This window comes from Malus domestica, chromosome 10 (assembly GCF_042453785.1).
Source record: "Malus domestica chromosome 10, GDT2T_hap1".
NCBI classification, from domain to species: Eukaryota; Viridiplantae; Streptophyta; class Magnoliopsida; order Rosales; family Rosaceae; genus Malus; species Malus domestica.
Window position 1 is genome coordinate 32,780,431 of NC_091670.1, and position 24,014 is coordinate 32,804,444.

Below are 24,014 nucleotides of genomic sequence, written 5' to 3' on the forward strand. Positions count from 1 at the left end.
GAAGGAAATTTGGCCGCGCTCACACACACACTAGTATATATGCAATTGAATGACAAGTACATTTACTAATGAATGCATATAGAAAAAAGCGGATATTTATTGGCACTGGTATAACAGCTGCTACTCTACTACTAGTTGTCCCATGCATCGCTTGCTATGTACTATGAAGACGAAAATTTGCACTTTCAGGTACACAAAGTTATTCGAGTCAATGAAAGTTTTTGTCATGAATGTAAAATATATTTTGTACCTTAATTTACATAGGCGAGAATGAGACAAGGATCATTGAGGATGAATTGCGTGACTTAATGAAATCTGATCGACCTACTGATGCTACTGCACTTCAAAATGATGGAAATATGAGACCTGATTTAAGTATCTTTAGTTATGCATCTGTAATGGCTGCCACATGTAATTTCTCACCAGAAAACAAGCTCGGACAAGGGGGATTTGGTCCGGTTTATAAGGTAAGGTTTTAGATCATATAATGTTATATTTCGTCTATTGATGCTAAAAACTTATAGCTGATCAGGTGAGATATTGTGCATCACTAATTCAGGGAAAATTGGTGACGGGACAAGAAGTAGCTGTTAAGAGGCTTTCAAAATGTTCAGGGCAAGGATCATTGGAGTTTAAGAATGAATTGATACTCATATATGAACTCCAACATAAAAACCTTGTCAAACTTTTTGGATTTTGCATTCATGGTGAAGAAAGGATGCTCATATAAGAGTGTATGCCAAACAAAAGTTTGGACTACTTTTTATTCGGTTGGTAACACTCCCTTTAATCCTACTGCTTGATTTATTTTTGTTTCGGATTTGTGTGATATGTCAAAAATACACAGATCATTGTCAATCTAATAATTCTTTTATATACTGAGCAGATTCAACAAGAGTCACGCTACTTGGTTGGAAGAAGCGTTTTAGTATAATCTTCGTTTCTTTAATTTTTGGTAATTTTTAAAAATAGTTGAATTTTCTGACAAGTCGGAGCGGCCAACTGCCACCCACGGCAGCGCGTGCGGCGCGGCCTAGCCGGTGGGCCGACGATGTCCTTTTAAGTTCAATTATATGCCCTGGTTTCATAATTGATATCCTTGTGATATGGTTTGATTGTTTGAACCTAATTTCATTACGATACGTGGTTAGGTCAAAAATATGATTCGACGATCTGACCGTTGGATCATCACCAAACCTTAATGTGTGATAGAACATAATATTTTTGGATCATAGAAACTTACGGATCGAGAATCCGACGTACGGATCTTCCCTAATTGGATTTCTAAGTTTGTAAACTTAAATGTCGACCGTCACTTGAATTTTGAAATTGGCGGAGATCCGACCGTCGGATCGTGTTGAGATTTTAGTATGTTGTTATTTGAGCATAATGTGGACTTTGGAAAGTTACGGATTGGAAATCCAAGTTAGATATCTTCTAAATCAAATTACGTAAGTTTGTGGACCATATTGTTGATCAAGAATTGACTTTTGGTCAACATGTCATGAAGCGTCCTAATTACTAAAATTAGTACTATGGGAGACTTGAGTGAAGTCTAGTGGGACTACATTGGTTGGAGAGTGACTTGAATACTTGTGATATTGTTTATTATCTTAATTTCTTATATTGGTATTAATTGTGAATATGAATTGGTCTTATAAATAGGATTTCTATTGACATATGATTTATATATATATATAGCCATAGACTTATGTTTATTAAACATGAATTGGCTTGTGTACGGGTGATGATTGTTATATATGTGCGTTTAATTATCTTTTAGTAATGTGAAAGGTAAGTCCAATAAATGTGGTGATAATGTGATCGTATATTCCTATTAGAAGTATTCTGTAAAACTTATATGCTTGTGTGACATATTAGTTGGTGGTCACGAGAAGTGAATGTGTAAGTGACTACGTTGTAATTATGTAGATGATGAGGTTTAGATACACCTGGTACATTTGGTAGGAATCATATGCTTGCTTGGATTTCGTTGAGTGATGGTCTGAAATCCTTTCTATTATGTGATTCCGTTGAGTGATGGTCCGGAATCATATGCTTGGTTGGATTCCGTTGAGTGATGGTCCGGAATTCCTTTCTACTTCGCGATTCCGGTGAGTGATGGTCCGGAATCATATATTGGTTTGGATTTTGTTGAGTGATGGTCTGGAATCCTTCCTACTCTGCGATTCCGTTGAGTGATGGTTCGGAATGGTATCCCAATTTGGATTTCATTAAGTGATGGTCCAGAATCCCCTTTGGTGTCCTGGTTTCGTTGAGAGGTCCGAAACCCGATGATGATGGATTTCATTGAGTGATGGTCCGGAATCCCCTTTGGTGTCCTGGTTCCGATGAGAGGTTCGGAACCCGATGATGATGGATTTTGTTGAGTGGTTCGAAATCGTATCATTTGAGACAACTTCAGAGATGTAGGCTTCGGCCGAACTGTGTCGCTCTAGCCCTGCAGTTTGATGAATTGTATGTGTTATTGATGATATGATGATTGGCATTATTGATTGATGTGACAATTGGATGGTGTTGGAATGCATATATGTGGATGAGTGATATAATAGAAATTAATATTGTGCCTTGTTAAATGCTCCTTGAGGTGCTACATAATTTAATTGTAGTATTATGTTGAGATATAGTGGTTTATGTGATGAATGTTCGAGTGTAGCGAAATGATGAACTACGAATGGCTTAATCCTTAATAAGGGTACGTTAGCAGTCTAACGAGGAGGTTAGATGCAGCCATAAAGTATACGGAAAAATGACTATGTGATTCGATTCTTGAGTTGTGATTTGCCCTATTCTAGAGACGGGGTATGTTAAGATACGAGTATTTGGTAACGTCACGTATCAATCCTGGATGTATGTCGGGATCGGGGTGTGACATGCCGATTATAAAAAAAGGCATTCGCATGCTGATAATAATGTGATTAAATTAGTTGTCAAATAATTGCATTTTTTTTACAAACGATATTATCTACACTAAGGGAGAGGAGGGTGAGCTTACCCTCACAATGGGCTAGCAATAATATGATTCAATTAGTTGTTCATTCAATTATTTTCTCTATTTTTAAACACGTTCAAAACATCTTAAGAGACGTGTAATGCCGGTTATAAAAAAGATCTTTCGCACGTGGATAATAATGTGATTAAATTAATTGTCAAATTATTGTTTGTTTTTTTAACAAACAATATTCTCTACACTAAGCGGGAAGGGGTGGGCTTACCCTCATAATAGGCTAGTAATAATGTGACTCAATCAATTGTTTATTAAATATTATTTTCTCTATTCTTAATGTGAATTCTATAGATACCGACTTTATTATGTGAATTCAACTGCTTTAATTAGTTTATGAGGGGTTTCTTCTAGCATGATCTAAGATTATTCATTTACTTCAAATATTTGACTTTCCTTTTATCAATTTATGCATATAAATACATTTAAAATGTGTAAGCCGCGTATAGCACGCCGTGATTCAAAAAATGTCTCACACTAGTGCATGAAGGCTAGTCTGTATATAAAGAGAACACAAAAGATGAATAGTGTTTTTGGTGTCACCAAGTTTCAACAAAAATATTTGGACCAAAATGCCCCCAAGACAAAACACTTCAAAGACATCCCAAAATAATGCATCAAATAAGGCTGGGGCATTTTCGTCATTTTAACAGTGTTTTTGTAATAATTAATTTTTTTGTGCTGTTTTTTTATTATATATTTTAAATTAGTACCTCACAATAGGCTAGCAAGAATGTGATTCAATTTCTCTATTTTTAAACACATTCAAAACATCTTAAGAGGTGTGTAATGCTAGTTATGAAAAAAAGTATTTTGCATACGGATAATAATGTGATTAAATTTCTCTATTTTAAACACGTTCAAAACATCTTAAGATGCGTGTAATGTCTGTTAAAAAAAAAGTCTTTCGCATATAGATAATAATATGATTAAATTAGTTGTCAAATGATTTTTTTTTTAACAAACGATATTATCTAAGCTAAGGAGGAGGGGGTGGGCTTAGCCTCACAATAGGCTAGCAATAATGTGATTCAATCAGCTGTTCAGTCAATATTATTTTCTCTATTTTTAAACACGTTCAAAACATCTTAAGAGGCGTGTAATGCTGGTTATAAAAAAGGTATTTCGCACGCGGATAATAATGTGATTAAATTAGTTGTCAAATGATTTTTTTTTTTTTATCAAACGATATTATCTACATTAAGGCCTTACAATGGGCTAGCAATAATGTGATTTAATCAATTATTTATTAAATATTATTTTTTCTATTCTTAATGTAAATTTTATAGAGACCGATTTTATTATGTAAATTTAACTGCTTTAATTGATTTATGAGGGGTTTCTTCGAGTATCATCTAATATTAATTCTTTCGCATTGGTGCTCTCGTACCCTCTGCCTTTTGTTCTATCCTTTTTGTTTCTTTTTAAAAATGCAACTCCGCCTGAGTAAAAAAAAATGTACCAAATTATATGACTGATTACAGAATCAAGAATATCAATGCATTTGAAAGAGTAACTATATATGTAGGCTGACTAGAGCAGTTTGTCAAACAACATATGTACGTGCGTGAAACATGCGTGCATAAAGGAATTGCTATGAAATGTTTTTCATAGCATTTTTCAAATGCTACTATAGCATTTTCATACAATTCATAGCATTTGGCGATATATATAGGAAACGTCTATTACATTTATGACATACATTGTTATACGATCAAATATCACTTCGAAAACACTAATTAAATCAAGAACTTTTTGTTTTATTACAAATCACCAATATCATACCATGATACCATCATTCAAACAATTACAACCATGCGATATCTCAAATTTTTATACAAGAAGAATTGAACTAAACGAATATATCCATATACTCAAATATTCATTTGAGCCCTTTTAACCATTGCAACAGCTCCATTTTCATCTCGCGTAATAATATAAATCAAAAGTAATTCAATGATGAAAATACCTCAACTGGACCACACATAATCAACATAAACAGACATGTTCCGCTGATCAACGAAAGTTGAATTAAAAGGGAAACAACCAGAGCAAAACTCCAAGAGTTATTTACAACAAGAAGCAGAGATTGGAAATAGACATGCCACTAAGGTCACTCAACAAAAACATACCAACTACGTAAAATCCTAATACATTAAGACTTGTAACCAGAGATTGAAAATAGATATGCCAACATATGTATGAATTTAGAACAAGAATCAAGTTTTGGTGATTACATACCTCTGAAAATATGTTATTCGAATCTAGCTCGATCATCCAGTTAGAAAGACCTAGCAAATCGGAGAGCAAAGAAAGGTAAACATGTGACTATTAATAATGATAATAAACGCCACTCACTAATATTCATCTCCAAGACCACCAGTTTCTCTTGCACAACAGTGCCTCTGCAAAAGAATCGAGTTTCTGCACAGTACAAGCGCAACAGTTTATTTCCTTTAAAGTTGATGCAGCCTTGTTTACTAACCAATTTAATTCACATAAGCAAGACAAAACATATAGCTAAAATTAGCTAGTTTGTCAAACAACATATGTACGTGCGTGAAACATGCGTACCTCCAATCTTAAGAAACCTTACCCAAAGTTGTATACGTGTATGTTTCAGTGGTACAAGGGGTCCTTCTGTCTTTTTTCGACATCTATTTAGTTGATTGGTTATCTTCTTAAAAGTTTTGTCGGCCACTTGAACTTTAAAGTTTAAATCACTTGAGACCTAATAATTTGCTTTAGATTTAGGGCTTATCACTCAGTTACAACCAACAAAGAACAAAGGTTAGGCGGATAATACTTTTCTATAGTCATTCATGGCTAGCTGCAGAACTTGCTTGCTCATATTTTCAAGCTTAGTGTGGATTTGTTATTATACAGCTGCAAGTGCACAGGACACACTCAAACCAGGTGACACTCTCAAACCAGGTGACACACTCAACTCTACAACTTATTTATGTTCTGCAATGGGGACCTTCTGCTTGGGTTTCTTTGTATATGACAAATCAAATTCCAGTCAGTTGTGCATACAGCGCGAAGGCAGTGGTAACCAGGGATGGATTGCCAGCCGAGACACACCTATTTTATACCCTTCAGGAGTTCTTACCTTCGACAAGAACAAAACGTTGAAAATTGTGGACCGAGGCGGGACGCGGTTGGAGCTTTACTCTGCCAGTATAGAAATAGCAAATTCAAACACTAGTACTGTGGTGGCTACTCTACTGGATTCTGGCAATTTTGTCGTACAAGAAGTGAACTCTATCCATGGATCGAAAAATCGGGTCTTGTGGCAAAGTTTTGATCATCCAATAGATACCCTTTATCCAGGCATGAAATTAGGGGTTAACCACAGAAACGGGCACATTTTGTCACTTACTTCATGGTCAAGTCAGTCCAATCCAGAGCCGGGGCCTTTCACCCTTGAATGGGACCACAAAACGCAAGAATTGCAGATTAAGCGACGCGGAGTGGTTTACTGGACTAGTGGAGCCTCTACAAGTAAGAGATTTAAGCAGCTGATGAGTAGGTATAATATTAGTATTGTTTCCAATGAAACTGAAGCCTCCTTCACTTACCACCCTCTAAACCAGACTTCAACTGAATGGGTGCTATCCTTAGCTGGACAACTAGACAACGCTGGAGAATTTGTGATTGCAAGAACAGAAAACTGTTATGGCTATAACACAGATGGAGGATGCCAGAGATGGGCGGAGAAGCCAACTTGCAGACATGTTGGTGACATATTCGAGCTAAGACGTGGTTACTTTACTCCAACCATCTCAAATAAAACCTACCCGATTGATCCTAATACAAGTCTAAGTCTTAGCGATTGTAAAGATTCTTGTTGGAAAAATTGCGAGTGCCTTGGATTTAATGTTCTAGATGAAGATGATCAATCTGGATGTCAATATTATACCAGAAATATCTCAGAGTTCCTTGAAGGCTCCACTGGTGATACTACTTTCAATATTTTGAAAACAAAGTCACCTCGCCATAATGGTAAATCTACTTAATGTTTTCAAGTAAGAACTTGTCCACTAGTCTCTATATCATACAAGTGCACTCCTTCCTCAGCAGGATGCGTAAAAGGAACAAAGGAAACTTTGGGCCGCTCTCTCTCTCTCTCTCTCTCTCACACACACACACACACACACACACACACACACACACACACACACACTAGTATATACGCAATTAAATGCCAAATATATTTACTAATCAATGCAGATACAAAAACGCGGATATTTATTGGCACTAGTATCACAGCTGCTAAGAAAATGTGCACTTTCAGGTACACAATGTAATTCATGTCAATGAAATTTTTTTTGTCATGAACATAAAATTCATATTATACCTTATAATAAATAGGCGAGAAAGAGACAAAGATCATTGAAGATGAATTGCTTGACTTAATGAAATCTGATCGACCTACTGATGCCAATGCACATCAAAATCATGGATATATGAGACCGGATTTAAGTGTCTTTAGTTATGCATCTGTAATGGCTGCCACATGTAATTTCTCTCCAGAAAACAAGCTCGGACAAGGGGGATTTGGTCCTGTTTATAAGGTAAGGTTTTTAATCATAGAACGGTACTTCGTCTATTGATGCTAAAAACAAATAGTTGATCAGGTGAGATATTGTGCATCATTAATTCAGGGAAAATTGGTGACGGGACAAGAAGTAGCTGTTAAGAGGCTTTCAAAATGTTCGGGGCAAGGAACACTGGAGTTTAAGAATGAATTGGTACTCATATATGAACTCCAACATAAAAACCTTGTCAAACTTTTTGGATTTTGCATTCATGGTGAAGAGAGGATGCTGATATACGAGTACATGCCAAACAAAAGTTTGGACTACTTTTTATTCGGTTGGTAACAATCACTTTAATCCTACTGGTTGCTTTATTTTTGTTTCTGATTTGTGTGATAAGACAAAAATACACAGAAAATTGTCAATCTTATAATTTTCCTATATACTGAGCAGATTCAACAAGAGTCACGCCACTTGATTGGAAGAAGCGTTTTATTATAATTGAAGGAATTGCTCAAGGATTGCTTTACTTGCACAAGTACTCAAGAGTAACAGTAATACATAGAGATTTAAAAGCAAGTAACATACTACTTGACAAAAATATGAACCCCAAAATATCTGATTTTGGTATGGCAAGGATTTTCAAGCATAATGAACTTGAAGCAAATACTAATAGGGTTGTCGGAACATAGTAAGTAAACAATAAATTGATCTTTCATCTCTTTCAGTTTGCTATATAATATAACATGGATTATTTATATATGCAGAAGTACTAAAACAAGTATCTTTTTCTATTTGATAACAGTGGTTACATGTCTCCTGAGTACGCCATGCAGGGCATCTTTTCCATAAAATCTGATGTTTATAGTTTTGGAGTGTTAATGCTTGAAATTGTAAGCGGCAGGAGAAACAATAGCTTCTACAATGCTGATCGTCTGCTTAATATAGTAGGATATGTATGTCATTCCAATTCTTAATTGTGACGACAAATTTTTTTTTTTTGTAGTTTTAGGTGTGTGATTCTAATTAAATACAATCATGCATGTTTCAGGCATGGGAATTATGGAAGGAAGGCACAGTTCTAGAATTCATGGATCCAACATTAGGCGATTCATGCGTCAAAGATCAATTGTTAAGATGTGTTCATGTTGGTCTGCTATGCGTGGAAGAAAATGCAGCTGATCGGCCTACCATGCCAGATGTTGTATCTATGTTGACAAATCAAAGCACACCGATGCCATTACCTGCAAAGCCAGCATTTTTTACAGAAAGAAATGTTGTTGAAGCTGGTCTAAGTGGAAAAAAACCAGAAATTTTTTCCGCAAATGAGATATCCAATTCAACTGATGTACCGCGATGAATTACATACTATTATGTTTACGGTTGCCTGAATTTTGACTTTCTTTTATATGGTGGAACTAATTTAGTTGGAAAATTACTTATTCCAGACAAACTGATGTACCTATGGAAAGATCAAATATAATAGCTGTTGGCATTGTGTGCTGTCCGTTCTCTGCTGTAAAACGTTCAGTTATTACACATAGATTAAGTAAGACGAGCAATACTTTTATGTGTATAATTTACCTGATCAAGTTACGCAGCAGCGGTAGCAGTGCCAATGCATATGATCCTCTTACGTTCTTATAAAAAGATTTCATGTCCACACAAATCAAACCTGTTAATCAGACAAGCTCAACTAAACCTTTCTGGGAAATTAAAACTGTGCCCCAAAATCCTTTTGGTTGATCCATCAGACCTCAGTTCTTGCACAATGAAATTCACAGAATCTAAAGGGGTAGCAGCGAAATTGACGATGCTAGTTCCTGAAGCAGAATACAGTACAACAGGCTCACCATCTCTATATGTAATTTTCAGCGTTTGGTTTTGGTCAGGTGTGAAATCCCAAAGGGTGGAAAACCGGTTTGTTTCGATTTGCAATCCATGCATAGTTATGACTTGCAGGCAACTTTACAACAAGGTAGCTATAGTTTGAATTATGATCAAAGACAAGGAACCCAATGTTGAATTTCCCATTTGCAGAAACTAAGAAGTTGAAGAGTTTTAGAGTGTCACCTAGTCTGAGTTCTACTGCTACTGCTTGAAAAAAGCTTGAAAAAATGAGCAAGCAAATTACATTGATCAGCATACTGCTACTGCTAGCCAAGTAGCCATGAATATGCATGAGTGATCACCACAAAGGTTTCCAAACAAAAATGATGTTTGGCTGAAAATTCTTCTGCTGTGGCTCTAATTATAAAGCCATTTATTGTGGGATTCTTTAATTGTATCTTCTGACTGGATTATCGTCCGACTTTTTTTTTTATAAATAATATTCTACACTAACAATCTCTACTAAAGAAAAACTTGTCAATATGAACTGATTTCGAAAATGTTCAGCCAAAATGAATATGAGGACTCACTACTGTATCGAAAATATCTTGATAGAATAAAATATCTAAACTAACTTCTCTATATGGTACATATAACATCACAATATTGTCTACAGGTAACATTCCTACAATATCAATAATATTGAGAAATTGAGATAGTGTAAATTTTGTATTGAGATGACGTAGATATTGCCATGAATATTGTCATTTGTCAAATATGATTCCGTTAAAAGTAGCGGCAAAAATTTTGTTCATATTTCTGTACAGAAACGATAAACGAACTTTCAAATAGTGACGCACCCCATTCCATAGTACTCCACAAACTCACACATTATGCAGGCCTTGTGCAAAAGGGGCCAGCTTCAAGAAGCTCTGAGACTCCTTCTCTCCAGACCAACCCAATTGAACTCTTAGTACCCTCTGTACAAGAATATCCTGCAGATCTACATCGATGAACGAGCAGAAAGGCCCGGTCTTTTGGTTCACAGCCATGTAATTACAAATGGGTTTGGTTCAAATTTGAATTTAGATACGAAGCTGGTGATCTTTTATTCGAAATTCGGCCGCATGGTTAGTTGATGCAGTTCACGTAGAAGCTGTTCGTCTGGAGGAATTTCCGATGGGGACGTTTCCTGGCCGACGAGCACACAGCTCCCCAAGAGGTTGGCGCCGGTTGATATTGTCTGTCGGGCTTCTGCTTATTGGCAGGCTGTAAGAGAAGGACAGTTAATTCTGAAAGATGCCTTTGTAGGGCCTTAGGTGTAGGCCTTGAGGCTCACAATTAAAATTAACTTTAGATGTTCAGGCGTGCCACTGCCATCTTTAGCATGACAGATGTAAAACAGATGTTTAGTTTTATTGTATATGTCCGAGAGACCAAGTTAGTTATGAAATGTGCCTTTGTAGGGCCTTAGGTGTAGGTCTTGAGGCTCGTAATCAAAACTAACCAAGTACTCGAACATATAGTGGTTGGTTCATTGTTGCAGAAGTATTACAACGGTTATACTTTAATCACCTAAGCCCGAAGAGCAGAACGAACCCAGATAGATGCCTTTGTAGGGCCTTAGGTATAGGCCTTGAGGCTTTCCATCAGAAGTAAAACTAAGAAATAGGTTGATTACTTGCACCCTAAGTAACTTCAGACTTCTTGTTATCAAGGATTGTCGTGGATGGGTTAAGTCCACATAAAGTTCTTTTTTATGCCTTGAGACTAAGGACTTTTGATTGATAAATCTTGTATGCTCGAAAGGTTAGAACTTAGATCTAGTCACGCTATGAGTGCGGATTCCAACTTTATTTTTTTCATGGTTGGGCACCATTAAACAGACCAGATTCAAAAACCAAGAAGCCTTTTAATCATAAACTTGCTAGAAATAACTTGGATACAGATGGAAGTATACATCATATTACTAGATTTATGAATGAAAAGACAAAACAAGGAGGGTTGGGCAAGGTTTCACCTTGTCAGGCAAGGCTGATCGTCTTGCAACTTGGTGAGGGTTAATCCTGGAAAGGATGAAGGCTTGGTGCTGACTACAGCTTCGTATGCAAATCTGACTTCAGCAGAGTTTGTGTATTTGTTTGTTTGATTGAGTGTCCTTATCTCTGATTTCTCTTTCCCTTTTTATAGATGATTTGGCTTGGCTGCTTGCAGTATCGATCTTGCCCGAATGCGGCTGAAGGGTAGTGACTCATCAGCTTTTTACTTGTACTGCCATTGTAAAGTACTTTTGGGCTGATTAGCTGACTAGTCGACACCACTTGACTTCTAGGTAAGTGAGCAAGTGGTTCGAGTGATCTGCACTTAGTTGGGAAAATGGCTTATTCCGCCTTCTGGGCTTCGGCTGAGCCTTGTGCTTCCTTCATTCTATACCTTCTTCTAGGCTAACTTCCTTTTGAGCCCAAAGTTCCAGTTTTAACCCACCCATTCAATTAATATTCAGGCTGGAATTCCATGTGTCAATATTGATTGAATAGCTGCATGCGCATGTACGCCTGCTCTCGGAACTTGTGTCTTCTGGACGAGATTAATGCAATCTCGCGTTTCTTGCTCTTCCCACGACCTTTGAGCTATCCTCTGATGTTCCTAAATTCTGGCTCAAATCTTCATTTTTGAACAAATAACTTAAGCCAAAAGCTTTTTATGCCGAGCCAACAGATCATCTTCAACCTTCCCCTTTATCTCATTCGGGCGTTTCTGCCTTCTAAGTTTTCTTCTAAAACTAGGGAAATTGGTTCCTCAAGACTCACGTGGAGTTTCCTAAAACGTGAGAAAAAGGATTTTCATCAAATAACTACTATCTCTAACACCTTTGGTCAAACACCCTGTTATCCCCAACACCTTTGGTCAGGCTGTTCCCTCGTTCTGAGCTTGTTTGGACTTTTACAAGTTTGGTTGAGGGATCACCATCCTGGTAGTTTCCCCGATAAGTCTGAGTTCACCATCATACCTGGTGAAGGTTCGCATTAAGGGTCATCTACCAGGCTTATCTTGGTCGCACAACCCGATCACATGATCGGGTTTTATCCATGAAGACACCAGAAAACTGGTCGAGACACCACTGCAACTAGAAGGAATCGAGCATGGCACATTGGAGCGGAATCTGATGTAAATTTCACTAATTTGTCGAAATGAATAAAACATCATTTTAACAACTTTTATCTTTCTGTTTTCTTGAATGGTTGATGAACAAACACTGCACTCCGGCACCCCGAAGCCTGCTTTATCTTACACCTTCTTCAATATAACAATCCCTAACATCCCGTAATATAGCACAATACTTTTTTAAGAATTTGACATTGATGGGATGTTTCTACCAATTTCCTTCGATGTCCGCCAAGTAGTATCCTCCCTTGTCTAATACTTGACTAACAATGAAATGACCTTCCCATGCTGGGCTCCATTTCCCAAAGCCTCTAAGCTGAGCTCCTAGAGGGAGGACTGCCTTCCATATTAAATTTCCTTCCTTGAAAGACTTCAGCTTTATCTTTTTGTTATAAGCTCGGGCAACAGCTCTTTTCCCTTCCTGAATCTGGTTCAATGCCTCAATTCGGGCTACATCTAAGTCTTCAATCTCTTGACACATGGCTTCTATGTACTCTTCACTGTGTAACCCAAATTGATTTTGAATTCTGACAGAACTTACATTGATTTCCATAGGAAGAACCGCATCTTGCCTGAAAGTCAAAGCATAAGGAGTTGTCCCCGTTCCTGCCCTCTTAGAGGTTCGGTATGCCCACAAAGTATTCCCTAGCTTTTCATGCCACCTTTCTAGACTATCTGTCACCACTCTTTTGATAATGTTTATCAAAATCTTGTTGCTGGCCTCTGCCTGGCCATTTGACTGAGGGTAGTAAGGATTGGACTGGACCATCTTTATTTTGTATTTGTTTGCAAATTCTTCAACTTCTTTTGAAATAAAAGATGGCCCGCAATCCGTGACTATAGTTTCGGGCACCCCAAACCTGTGCAGAATCTTGGTCTCAATAAATTTCTTGACTGCAAGCTGAGGTTATGGTCTTTACGGCTGAAGCTTCTACCCATTTGGTGAAGTAATCCATTGCCACAATTATGAAAGTATGCCCCTTGCTAGAAGCTGGATAAATCTGCCCGATGAAGTCCATCGCCCACCCTCTGAAAGGCCAAGGCTTGACCATTAGATTTAAAGGTACTGAAGGCATATGTTGGAGGGGTTCATGCCTTTGACATTCTTCACAGCCTCGGGCATAGGACGTGCAATCTTTTTCTACGTCGAGCTAGAAATACTCATACCTCATAAGCAACCACCTTATCTTCGTTCCAGCTTGATGTGCCCCGCATATTCCTTCATGTACTTCGACCATTACTCTCATAGATTCCTCTTGGCCTAGGCATTTCAATAGTAGCCCATCTGGAGTTTTCCTTAGCAGGTTCTTCTCCCATAAGACATACTTAGTTGCTTGCTATCTATTCTTCTTGCTTGTGGGTGAAGGGTTTAGTTGCTTAGGCATAATCTTTTTACTAGGGAGTATCTTGTTTCTACCTTATTCAGAATTCTACTGAGGTAGTGCAACGCCTGTTCTTTCCCACCTTCATTGTTTTGGGCTAGTAAACTCCCGATTGATTTCTCTAAAGCAGAGATATATAGTTTTAAGGGTTTTCCCCTTTGAGGTGGTAACAACACTGGTGGAGAAGTTAAATAGGCTTTGATGTTGTCAAAAGCCTTTTGGTGTGGTGGTCCCCACTCAAAATTTTCTTTATCCTTCAGTCTCAGTAGAGGAGTCAACGGCAGGATCTTGCCCGCTAAATTGGCAATGAATCTCCTTAAGAAATTAATTTTGCCTAGCGCCTCTGAAGTTGCACCTTATTGGTGGGCGAAGGTGACTCCATTATTGCTCGACACTTGTTCTTGTCCACTTCTACACCTCTTTGATGAACCATGAATCCCAAGAAGTTGCCCGCTCTTACTCCAAACGCGCACTTCTTTGGATTCATTTTTAGTTTATAGATCGTCATCCTTGTCAAAGCTTGTCTGAGGTCTGTCAGATGTTGCTCTTCTGTTTTGGATTTCACCACGATGTCATCGATGTACACCTTCATGTTCTGACCAATCAAATCATGAAATATGGCATTGCCCTTTGATAGGTTGCACCAGCATTCTTGATCCCAAATGGCATGACTAGGTATTCATATGCCCCCACGTGCCCGGGACACCTAAAAGCTGTTTTGTGTATATCTTCCTGGGCCATATTTATCTAGTTATACCCGACATTTCCATCCATAAAAGATAAGACTTTATGTTTTGCCACTGCATCTATGGAAAGATTAGCCATGGGCATGAGATATTCATCTTTTGGTGTAGTGCCATTAATATTTCTGTAATCATCACAACATCGTACTGCTTTTGTTATGGCTTTTAAAACGGGTCCAATGTTGGCCAACCAGTCCACATATTTGGCAGGTCTAATAAATCCAGCTTTTACTAGTCTTTCAATCTCTTCTTTGACCTTTTCTTCTATTTCTTTTGACATCTTTCGTGGCGCTTGCTTAATAGGTTTATATCCCTCCTTGATGGGCATTCTGTGTTCCACCAAGGTTGAATCTAAACCTGGCATCTCTATATAATGCCAAGCAAAACAATCTTTAAATTCTTGTAGAAGACGGACAATCTTTGCCCGATCATTAGTCTTTAACAAGCCACTAATTTGTATAGGTCTTGGATCTCCTTCTGTCCCCAAATCAATGACTTCCAAATGATCCTGAACTTCTGGTGGTGGCTTGTCAGGTTCTGCGCACAAAAATTCAACTAACTCCAGGCTTTCGGGCAAGTTGTCTGGCTCATCCAAGTCATATATGCACTCGGACATTCCTATGACCGCATCTAATTCTTCTCCGCAAAGCTCTTCTTTGCTTTTATCCTGGCTAGTCGGAGTTCCTAGCTGCCATTTCTACTATTCTTTTTCTAAGAGCTCCCTTTCTTGCTTTCTTCTTCTCCCATACACCAACAGTCTTTTGATCAGGGACCTAACTGCCATTACCTGATCCTTTCTCTTTTGTTTTGTCATTGATGGTGTTGAGATGTTGGGACGATGCAGGGTCTATCACATTCCTCTCTAGTGATGAGCATTCTTTGTTCTAAGAGTTTTTGGGCCGTCACCTTGGTAAGGCGGCCGTTCTTATCTGCTCCTGAACACTGCAGAATTCCTACATTGGGATTGTATAAACTTGCCTTCGCAACATTGGCGGTAAGGAGAAATGGCCGTGATTCGGCCTCCACCATCTCCCAAAAGCCTGGTCCCTCCATCTCTGCCTCATGGTAAACAGCAACTTGCTGATGTAGAGTGAAGGGTATGGCGAGACTTTGATGGATCCAGTCCCTTCCGAGTAATGCTCCATAGGTGGAAGTGCAATCCACCACAAAGAACGCCAACATGATTTGTTTGGACCCCAAGTCCACTTCTAAGGGCAATATCCCATGAGTTTTGGTGATAGCGCCCGAGAAGCTCGAAACCGTGAGGTCCGTGGGAATGAGATCTTTTACACCTCTCCCCATCTTCTTCATTTACTTGGCTGGTAGTATGTTAACAGCCGTTCCACCATCAATCAAAACCCTTTTGAAGAACACCCCCTCCAAATGAGCTGCAACATATATTGGCTTAAGATGGTTGGCTAGCAACGTGTTTGGGCGGCTAAACACTATTTTATCTGTAAAGGTCATTAAGGGTGCGTTTGGTACGCAGACGGAACGGGACGGGACGGGACGGGACGGGACGGGACGGAATGGAGGTTCGTGTTATGTTTGGTACGCGTAGGACGGAACGGTTTGGATTTCGTGTTAAATGACTAACTTAGCCTTGTTTGTACAATTGCTGAGTGCGAGTATGAACTCAAACAATCAGACCCCAGTTTTCGTTTTCCTTCGTTTTCTCGGCAACTAATCCAGTTTCAGATCTCGTCACCAGCAAACCCTCCAATCAATTTCAGATCTCGTCACCAGCAAACAATTACAAGAAGAAAAAAAACAGAAAAATCCCAAAATCAAACACAGAAAAATCCCAAAATTCATTTCAATCAATTTCTGCAGCTTCGTCATCGTCCTCCTTGCAGCGTCGTCATCGTCTTCCCTGCAGCGTCGTCATCATCCTCCGTGCAGCGTCATCGTCGTCGTCGGCCTGCAGCGTCGTCATCGTCTTCCCTGCAGCGTCATCATCATCCTCCGTGCAGCGTCGTCGTCGTCGGCCTGGCTATGATGACGGCGCCGGAGAAGAAGAGGGGTTGCTGGTGACGGCTCCATGGTGACGGCGCCGGAGAAGAAGAGGGTGTGCTGGTGACGGTGGTGACGACGCCGGAGAAGAAGAGGGGTTTGCTGGTGACGGTGGTGACGTCGTCGTCGTCGGATGGGTTTGCTGGGATTGGGTTACTGGGTTTGTGGTGGATGAAGAGGGAGGTTACGGGAAAGAAGGGATTGGGTTACTGGGTTTGTGGTAGAACAGAGGGAGGTTACGGGAGAGAAGGGAGGTAGACAATGTAATTAATGAAAAATAAAAGGGGTATTGTTGTCCAAAAAAAAAAATTTTGTGTCCCACGGGATGGAAAAACCTGTTCCAGGGGGGGAGGGGGAACCAAAATCTGACCCTTTTTTGTTCCGTGGAACGCGCGTTCCACACAATTTTAAGGCACCAAACGTGGGACGGAACGGTTCCGTCCCACTCTGTTCCGTCCCATCCCACGTACCAAACGCACCCTAATGGACTATCTTTGGATGTCTCAGATGATTCAGTTTTTTCCCAACTCTCCCTCTCCAGCTACTTCAACACTAACATGAGCCATCATTGGCTCTGCTGTCAAATAGTCACCTTTCATAGTGGCGGACTGATCAAGCTCGGCACCAAACATGGCGGATAACACATACGTCATGTTGACATGAAAATTGCTAGGCTCTGGAAAGTCTTCTTTCTTGCTCCCGATTTGGCCCATAAACTCATCTAACCAAGCTATCGCATTTTCTGGGAGTAGTGGTTCTGGTGCCTCCTTCTGTTGATTTATGCCGAATCTGGTATCTACTTTGGCACTTCGCCAAAATGATCCACCAATGATATAGAAGGGAGTCTCATTTCAGGCGAAACAGTTCCAAAACAAATAGGTTATGCCCTCCATCCAGGAGTTGGCATCATTATCATATATTCTTGAGCTCTCTTTAAGATCCTGTACTTCCCAGGGTGTAGGCTTTGTGGTACATGGTTTCTTTCGCATTCTGTTTTTCTATTAGACCTCTCCACCTCTTTTTTACTCCTCCTCTTTTGTACTCCTCCAGTGGAACTGACTACTTCCCCCAGATGATGTTTTTTCAAACTTTTGATTCTTTGAGGCTTCAGACATCGCGGGAGTCTTTAAAGAGTTCATGTAGGCTTTGTGCTACCTCTGGACCCTTCTAATCATGGAGGCTCCCATTTGTTTGACGGGTTGCCCATTTTTTCCAACCACGTACCATTTTCGCCTGAGACGGGCAGGATTATCCTTTGGCCATATTGAGGATGCCCTATCTCCATCTCTTTTGGACCTTTGGCCTCTTTGTCTTCTGCCTCCTCAGAAGCTTCATGATTTCGAAACACTTCTGATAAAGCTCTGGGTTGGGAATCCTCTCCCAACCGCTGAAAAACACTTTGGGAAGTATCTCTTCTTGATGTCCGCCTAGCTTTCTCGCAGGCTTCTTTTATTTCTTCTTCTTTTTTCCTTCTGATCAGCTCATGATCAATGAGGACTCACTGTTAGCGGTATTTCGAGCTCACACTCGCATTGGCATCTACTGCACAGAACCATCCCTTTGATTATGGCTGCTTTCGGATGTTCGAGCAATTTAATCACCCATTTTGTGGATTTGTCAGCCGGTGTTTCTTCTTCTGTCTCCCTTACAACCTTTCATTTCCCCTTCTCGGCCCATGCTAAATTAAACATATTTACTGGGGCATCTGAAAAAGGATCTGGATGCTTGTTCACCATTACTTCAACTTGCCCCTGATCTTTCTGTAAGAATATTAATGGGCTAGGTGGATTTTTTACCAAGGTTATTTCTTCATCTGGCTGGCTGGCTTCAAGCTTTTTTCTTTCTTCTTCCCCATCATATTTTTCCTCAAGTAGAGATAAATATATGGGAATAGTTGGTATCATAACCAGATCTGTTTTCCTTCTGAAGCTTGCGGAGGCGTTTTCCAATCTTTGTAACATTTGCAACAAGGTAGTTTGCAAGTCTTCATTAATTATTTTTTCTAGAACAGCCGACCTTTTTAAATCTTCAGGTATTTTTGACATATTTCTTTGACAAGTAAGATTTGATCAAGGAATCCCACCGGGCGTGCCAAAACTATGTTCGTCTGGAGGAATTTCCGATGGGGACGTTTCCTGGCCGACGAGCACACAGCTCCCCAAGAGGTTGGCGCCGGTTGATATTGTCTGTCGGGCTTCTGCTTATTGGCGGGCTATAAGAGAATGACAGAGTTAATTCTGAAAGGTGCCTTTGTGGGGCCTTAAGTGTAGGCCTTGAGGCTCACAATCAAAATTAACTTTAGGTGTTCGGGCGTGTCACTGCCATCTTTAGCATGACAGATGTAAAACAAATGTTTAGTTTTATTGTATATGTCCGAGAGACCAAGTTAGCTATGAAATGTGCCTTTGTAGGTCCTTAAGTGTAGGCCTTGAGTCTCGCAATCAAAACTAACAAAGTACTCGAACATATAGTGGTTGGTTCATTGTTGCAAAAGTATTACAACTGTTATACTTTAATCACCTAAGCCCGAAGAGCAGAACGAACCCAGATAGGTGTCTTTGTAGGGCCTTAGGTATAGGCCTTGAGGCTTCCCATCATAATTAATTCTATACTCAAGCGTTCTGTGGCAATCATAATATAACAGAAGTAAAACTAAGAAATAGGTTGATTACTTGCGCCCCAAGTAACTCCGGACTTCTTGTTATCAAGGATTTTCGTGAATGGGTTAAGTCCACATAAAGTTCTTTTTTATGCCTTGATAAATCTTGTATGCCCGAAAGGTTAGAACTTAGATCTGGTCACGCTATAAGTGCGGATTCCAACTTTATTTTTTGCATGGTTGGGCACCATTAAACCGACCAGATTCAAAAACCAAGAAGCCTTTTAATCATAAACTTGCTAGAAATAACTTGGATACCGATGAAAGTATACATCATATTACTAGATTTATGAATGAAAGGACATAACAAAGAGGGTCGGACAAGGTTTCACCTTTTCAAGCAAGGCTGATCGTCTTGCAGCTTCCTCTCTTTGTGATTTACAAAAGGTTTGAGTGCTAGAAGGGGAGATTGGGAGATGGGTTTACAGGAGGGAATCGATACTACAGCAAGATTCAGACAAGGTAGCAGAGCTTTTACAAAGGCTTTTGGTGAGGGTTAATCTTGAAAAGGATGAAGGCTTGGTGCTGATTACAACTTCGTATGCAAATCTGGCTTGAGCAGAGTTTGTGTATTTGTTTGTTTGATTGAGTGTCCTTATCTCTGATTTCTCTTTCCCTTTTTATAGATGATTTGGCTTGGCTACCTGCAGCATCGATCTTACCCGAATGCAGCTGAAGGGTAGTGACTCATCAGCTTTTTACTTGTACTGCCATTGTAAAGTACTTTTGGGCTGATTAGCTGGCTAGTCTACACCACTTAACTTCTAGGTAGGTGAGCAAGTGGCTCAAGTGATCTGCACTTAGTTGGGAAAAGGGCTTCTTCCACCTTCTGGGCTTCGGCTGAACCTTGGGCTTCCTTCCTTCTATACCTTCTTCTGGGCTAACTTCCTTTTGAGCCCAAAGTTCCAGTTTTAACCCAAACAGAAGCTGCAGAGAATAAGAAGGGAACAACAATATGCAAGCTAAATAAAAGAGAAGTTATAGGAAGCTAACTCAATAGAGATAAAATTATATTCCAATTTGGTCTCCCCGTATCCAAATCACAACCTATTTATATAATAAAAGGAAGTTAATTAGACTAGTACATGAAATAAATAAGGAAGCTCAATAGGTACTGCCCTTCCCAACGTTATTAATCTCCTTGGTCATGGAATCTCATGGGTTTAATGATCATCCCTCTAGGAGAAAAACAACAACAACAACAACAACGACAACAAAGCATTTTCCCACTAAGTGGGGTCGGCTATATGAATCCTAGAACGCCATTTCACTCGGTTATGTGTCATTTCCTCTGTTAGATCCAAGTACTCTAAGTTTTTTCTTAGGGTTTCTTCCAAAGTTTTCCTAGGTCTTCCTCTATTGCTTCGGCTCTGAACCTCTGTCCCGTAGTCACATCTTCGAACCAGAGCGTCAGTAGGCCTTCTTTGCACATGTCCAACCACCGTAACCAATTTTCCCTCATTTTTCCTTCAATTTCGGCTACTCCTACTTTACCTCGGATATCCTCATTCCTAATATTGTCCTTTCTCGTGTGCCCACACATTCAACGAAGCATCCTCATTTCTGCTACACCCATTTTATGTACGTGTTGGTGCTTCACTGCCCAACATTCTATGTCATACAGCATCGCCGACCTTATTATCGTCCTATAAAATTTTCCCTTAAGCTTTAGTGGCATACAGCGGTCACACAACATGCCGGATGCACTCTTCCACTTCATCCATCCAGCTTGTATTCTATGGTTGAGGTCTCTATCTAATTCTCCGTTCTTTTGCAAGATAGATTATAGGTAGCGAAAGCGGTCGCTCTTTGGTATTTCCTGATGTCCGATCCTCACCCCTAACTCATTTTGGCCTCCATTTGCACTGAACTTGCACTCCATATATTCTGTCTTTGATCAGCTTAGGCGAAGACCTTTAGATTCCAACACTTCTCTCCAAAGGTTAAGCTTCGTATTTACCCCTTCCTGAGTTTCATCTATCAACATTATATCGTCTGCAAAAAGTATACACCAAGGAATATCATCTTGAATATGTCCTGTTAACTTATCCATTACCAATGCAAAAAATGTAAGGACTTAAAGATGAGCCTTGATGTAACCCTACAGTAATAGGGAAGCTTTCGGTTTGTCTTTCATGAGTTCTTACGGCAGTCTTTGCTCCATCATACATATCCTTTATAGCTTGGATATATGCTACTCGTACTTCTTTCTTCTCTAAAATCCTCCAAATAATGTCTCTTGAGACCCTATCATACGTTTTTTCCAAATCTATAAAGACCATGTGTAAATCATTTTCCCTATCTCTATATCTTTCCATCAATCTTCGTAAGAGATAGATTACCTCTATGGTTGAGCGCCCTGGTATGAACCCGAATTGGTTGTCCGAAACCCATGTCTCTTGCCTCAATCTATGCTCAATGACTCTCTCTCAAAGCTTCATTATATGACTCATTAGCTTAATACCCCTATAGTTCATGCAATTTTGTACGTCGCCCTTATTCTTGTAGATAGGCACCAAAGTGCTCTTTCGCCACTCATTTGGCATCTTTTTCGTTTTCAAAATCCTATTGAAAAGGTTAGTGAGCCATGCTATACCCGTCTCTCCCAAGACCTTCCACACTTTGATCGGTATATCATATGAGCCCATTGCTTTTCTATGCTTCATCATTTTCAAAGCTACAACCACTTCTTCCTTCCTGATTCGACGGTAGAATGAGTAGTTTCTACACTCTTCTGAGTTACTTAACTCCCCCAAAGAAATACCCCTTTCATGTCCTTCATTGAAAAAATTATGAAAATAACCTCTCCATCTGTCTTTGACCGCGTTCTCTGTAGCAAGAACATTTCCATCCTCATCTTTGATGCACCTCACTTGGTTTAGGTCCATTGTCTTCTTTTCTCTTGCTTTAGCTAGTTTATAGATATCCAACTCTCATTTTTTGGTATCTAGTCGCTTATACATATCGTCATAAGCCGCTAGCTTAGCTTCTCTCACAACTTTCTTCGCCTTTTGCTTCGCTCTTCTATACCTTTCACCATTTTCATCGGTCATATCATTGTATAAGGCTTTACAACATTCCTTCTTAGCCTTCACCTTTGTTTATACCTCCTCATTCCACCACCAAGATTCCTTTTGGTGTGGAGCAAAGCCCTTGGACTCTCCTAATACCTCTTTTGCTACTTTTCGAATACAACTAGCCCTGGAATCCCACCTTTGGCTAGCTTCCCCCTCTTTATCCCACACGCATTGGGTGATTACTTTCTCTTTGAAAATGGCTTGTTTTTGTCCTTTTAGATTCCACCATCTAGTCCTTGAGCACTTCCAAGTCTTATTCTTTTTTCTCTCTCTTTTGATATGTACATCCATCACCTACAAGCGATGTTGATTAGCCAAGCTCTCTCTCGGTATAATTTTGCAATCCTTACAAGTTATACGATCCCCTTTCCTCATTAGAAGAAAATCTATTTGTGTTTTTGACGACCCACTCTTGTAGGTGATCACATGTTCTTCTCTCTTCTTAAAGAATGTGTTGGCTAAGAAGATATCATATGCCATTGCAAAATCCAAGATAGCTTCCCCATCCTCATTTCTCTCCCCAAAACCATGGCCACCATGAAAACCTCCATAGTTGCCTTTCTCTTTGCCCACGTGTCCATTTAAATCTCCTCCTATAAATACCTTCTCCGTCTGAGCAATTCCCTACACCACGTCTCCAAGGTCTTTCTAAAATTTCTCCTTTAAACTCGTATGCAACCCTACTTGAGGTGCGTACACACTAATCACATTGATAAGTTCTTGTCTTATTACAATCTTGATTATCATGATTCTATCTCCTACCCTCTTGACATCTACGACATCTTGTGTCAAGGTCTTGTCCACGATGATGCCAACACCATTTCTCGTTCTATTTGTGCCCGAATACCAAAGTTTAAAACCTGAGTTTTCTAGATCCTTTGCCTTAAGACCAACCCATTTAGTTTCTTGTAGGCACATAATATTTATCCTTCTCCTCACCATAACTTTCACTACTTCCATAAATTTTCCTGTTAAGGTTCATATATTCCACGTTCCTAAACGCATTCTACTCTCTTGAACTCTAACCTTCTGTCCTAGCTTCTTCACCTTCACCCGTCTAATAGGATCAAAGTACTTCTTTTGTATGTCCTGTGTAAAGTTGATAGGAGCATATGCTCCCAAACAACTTTGAGTGGAGTCGTTCAAAAAGAAGTTTCTATGACCCCCCTTGCTCATTTAACACTACATCCAAGTGCCGATGGAGATACAACGACCCTTGCTCACTTATCACTGTGCTCGGGCCACACGACTCGCCACGTACGGGTGACATCCTAGCTTTAGCGCGAATTCGTTCTGGATTCATTTTCATAAGGATTCGACGTAACCTAGGAGTGCCAGATGTCGACTACCTGACGCCCTCCCCCTCTTCCTTTATCCAGGCTTGGGACCGGCAATGTAAGATAAACTTACACATGCGGAGTTGATCATCCCCCTAGGACATTCATTGAAAATAGAATATCGTACCTCGGACTTTAATTCTCTCAGCAACTCTTCAAATGGTCCCCCATCAGTGCCCGTAACGTGTTTGATAAAATGCATGACAAAAATGTCGTGTCTTGGACTGGTATGATTTATGGGT

At 39.6% G+C, this 24,014-nt stretch overlaps 2 protein-coding genes across 2 annotated transcripts; one reads left to right on the forward strand and one right to left on the reverse strand.

The window, feature by feature from the left end:
* Positions 1 to 5,743: 5,743 nt before the first annotated feature.
* On the forward strand, positions 5,744 to 9,073 carry LOC103445860 (G-type lectin S-receptor-like serine/threonine-protein kinase CES101). Its single transcript, XM_008384913.4, has 7 exons — positions 5,744 to 7,041; positions 7,259 to 7,322; positions 7,400 to 7,602; positions 7,693 to 7,903; positions 8,020 to 8,257; positions 8,372 to 8,522; positions 8,618 to 9,073. Exons 1-7 carry the CDS (start codon positions 5,848 to 5,850, stop codon positions 8,924 to 8,926), a joined length of 2,370 nt encoding a protein of 789 aa, XP_008383135.3. The 5' UTR covers positions 5,744 to 5,847; the 3' UTR covers positions 8,927 to 9,073.
* A 3,696-nt stretch (positions 9,074 to 12,769) lies between these two features.
* Positions 12,770 to 13,330, reverse strand: LOC103445906 (uncharacterized). Its single transcript, XM_008384961.1, has one exon. It carries the CDS (start codon positions 13,328 to 13,330, stop codon positions 12,770 to 12,772), a length of 561 nt encoding a protein of 186 aa, XP_008383183.1.
* Between the last annotated feature and the right edge of the window lie 10,684 nt (positions 13,331 to 24,014).

Coding starts and splice junctions, on each gene's coding strand:
- LOC103445860 (XM_008384913.4), top strand. CDS start 5,848: ATGGCTAGCTGCAGAACTTGCTTGCTCATATTTTCAAGCTTAGTGTGG. Junction 7,323..7,399: donor AAGAAAATGTGCACTTTCAG/GTACACAATGTA, acceptor TATAATAAATAG/GCGAGAAAGAGACAAAGATC. Junction 8,523..8,617: donor TGCTTAATATAGTAGGATAT/GTATGTCATTCC, acceptor TGCATGTTTCAG/GCATGGGAATTATGGAAGGA.
- LOC103445906 (XM_008384961.1), bottom strand. CDS start 13,330: ATGGTCCAGTCCAATCCTTACTACCCTCAGTCAAATGGCCAGGCAGAG.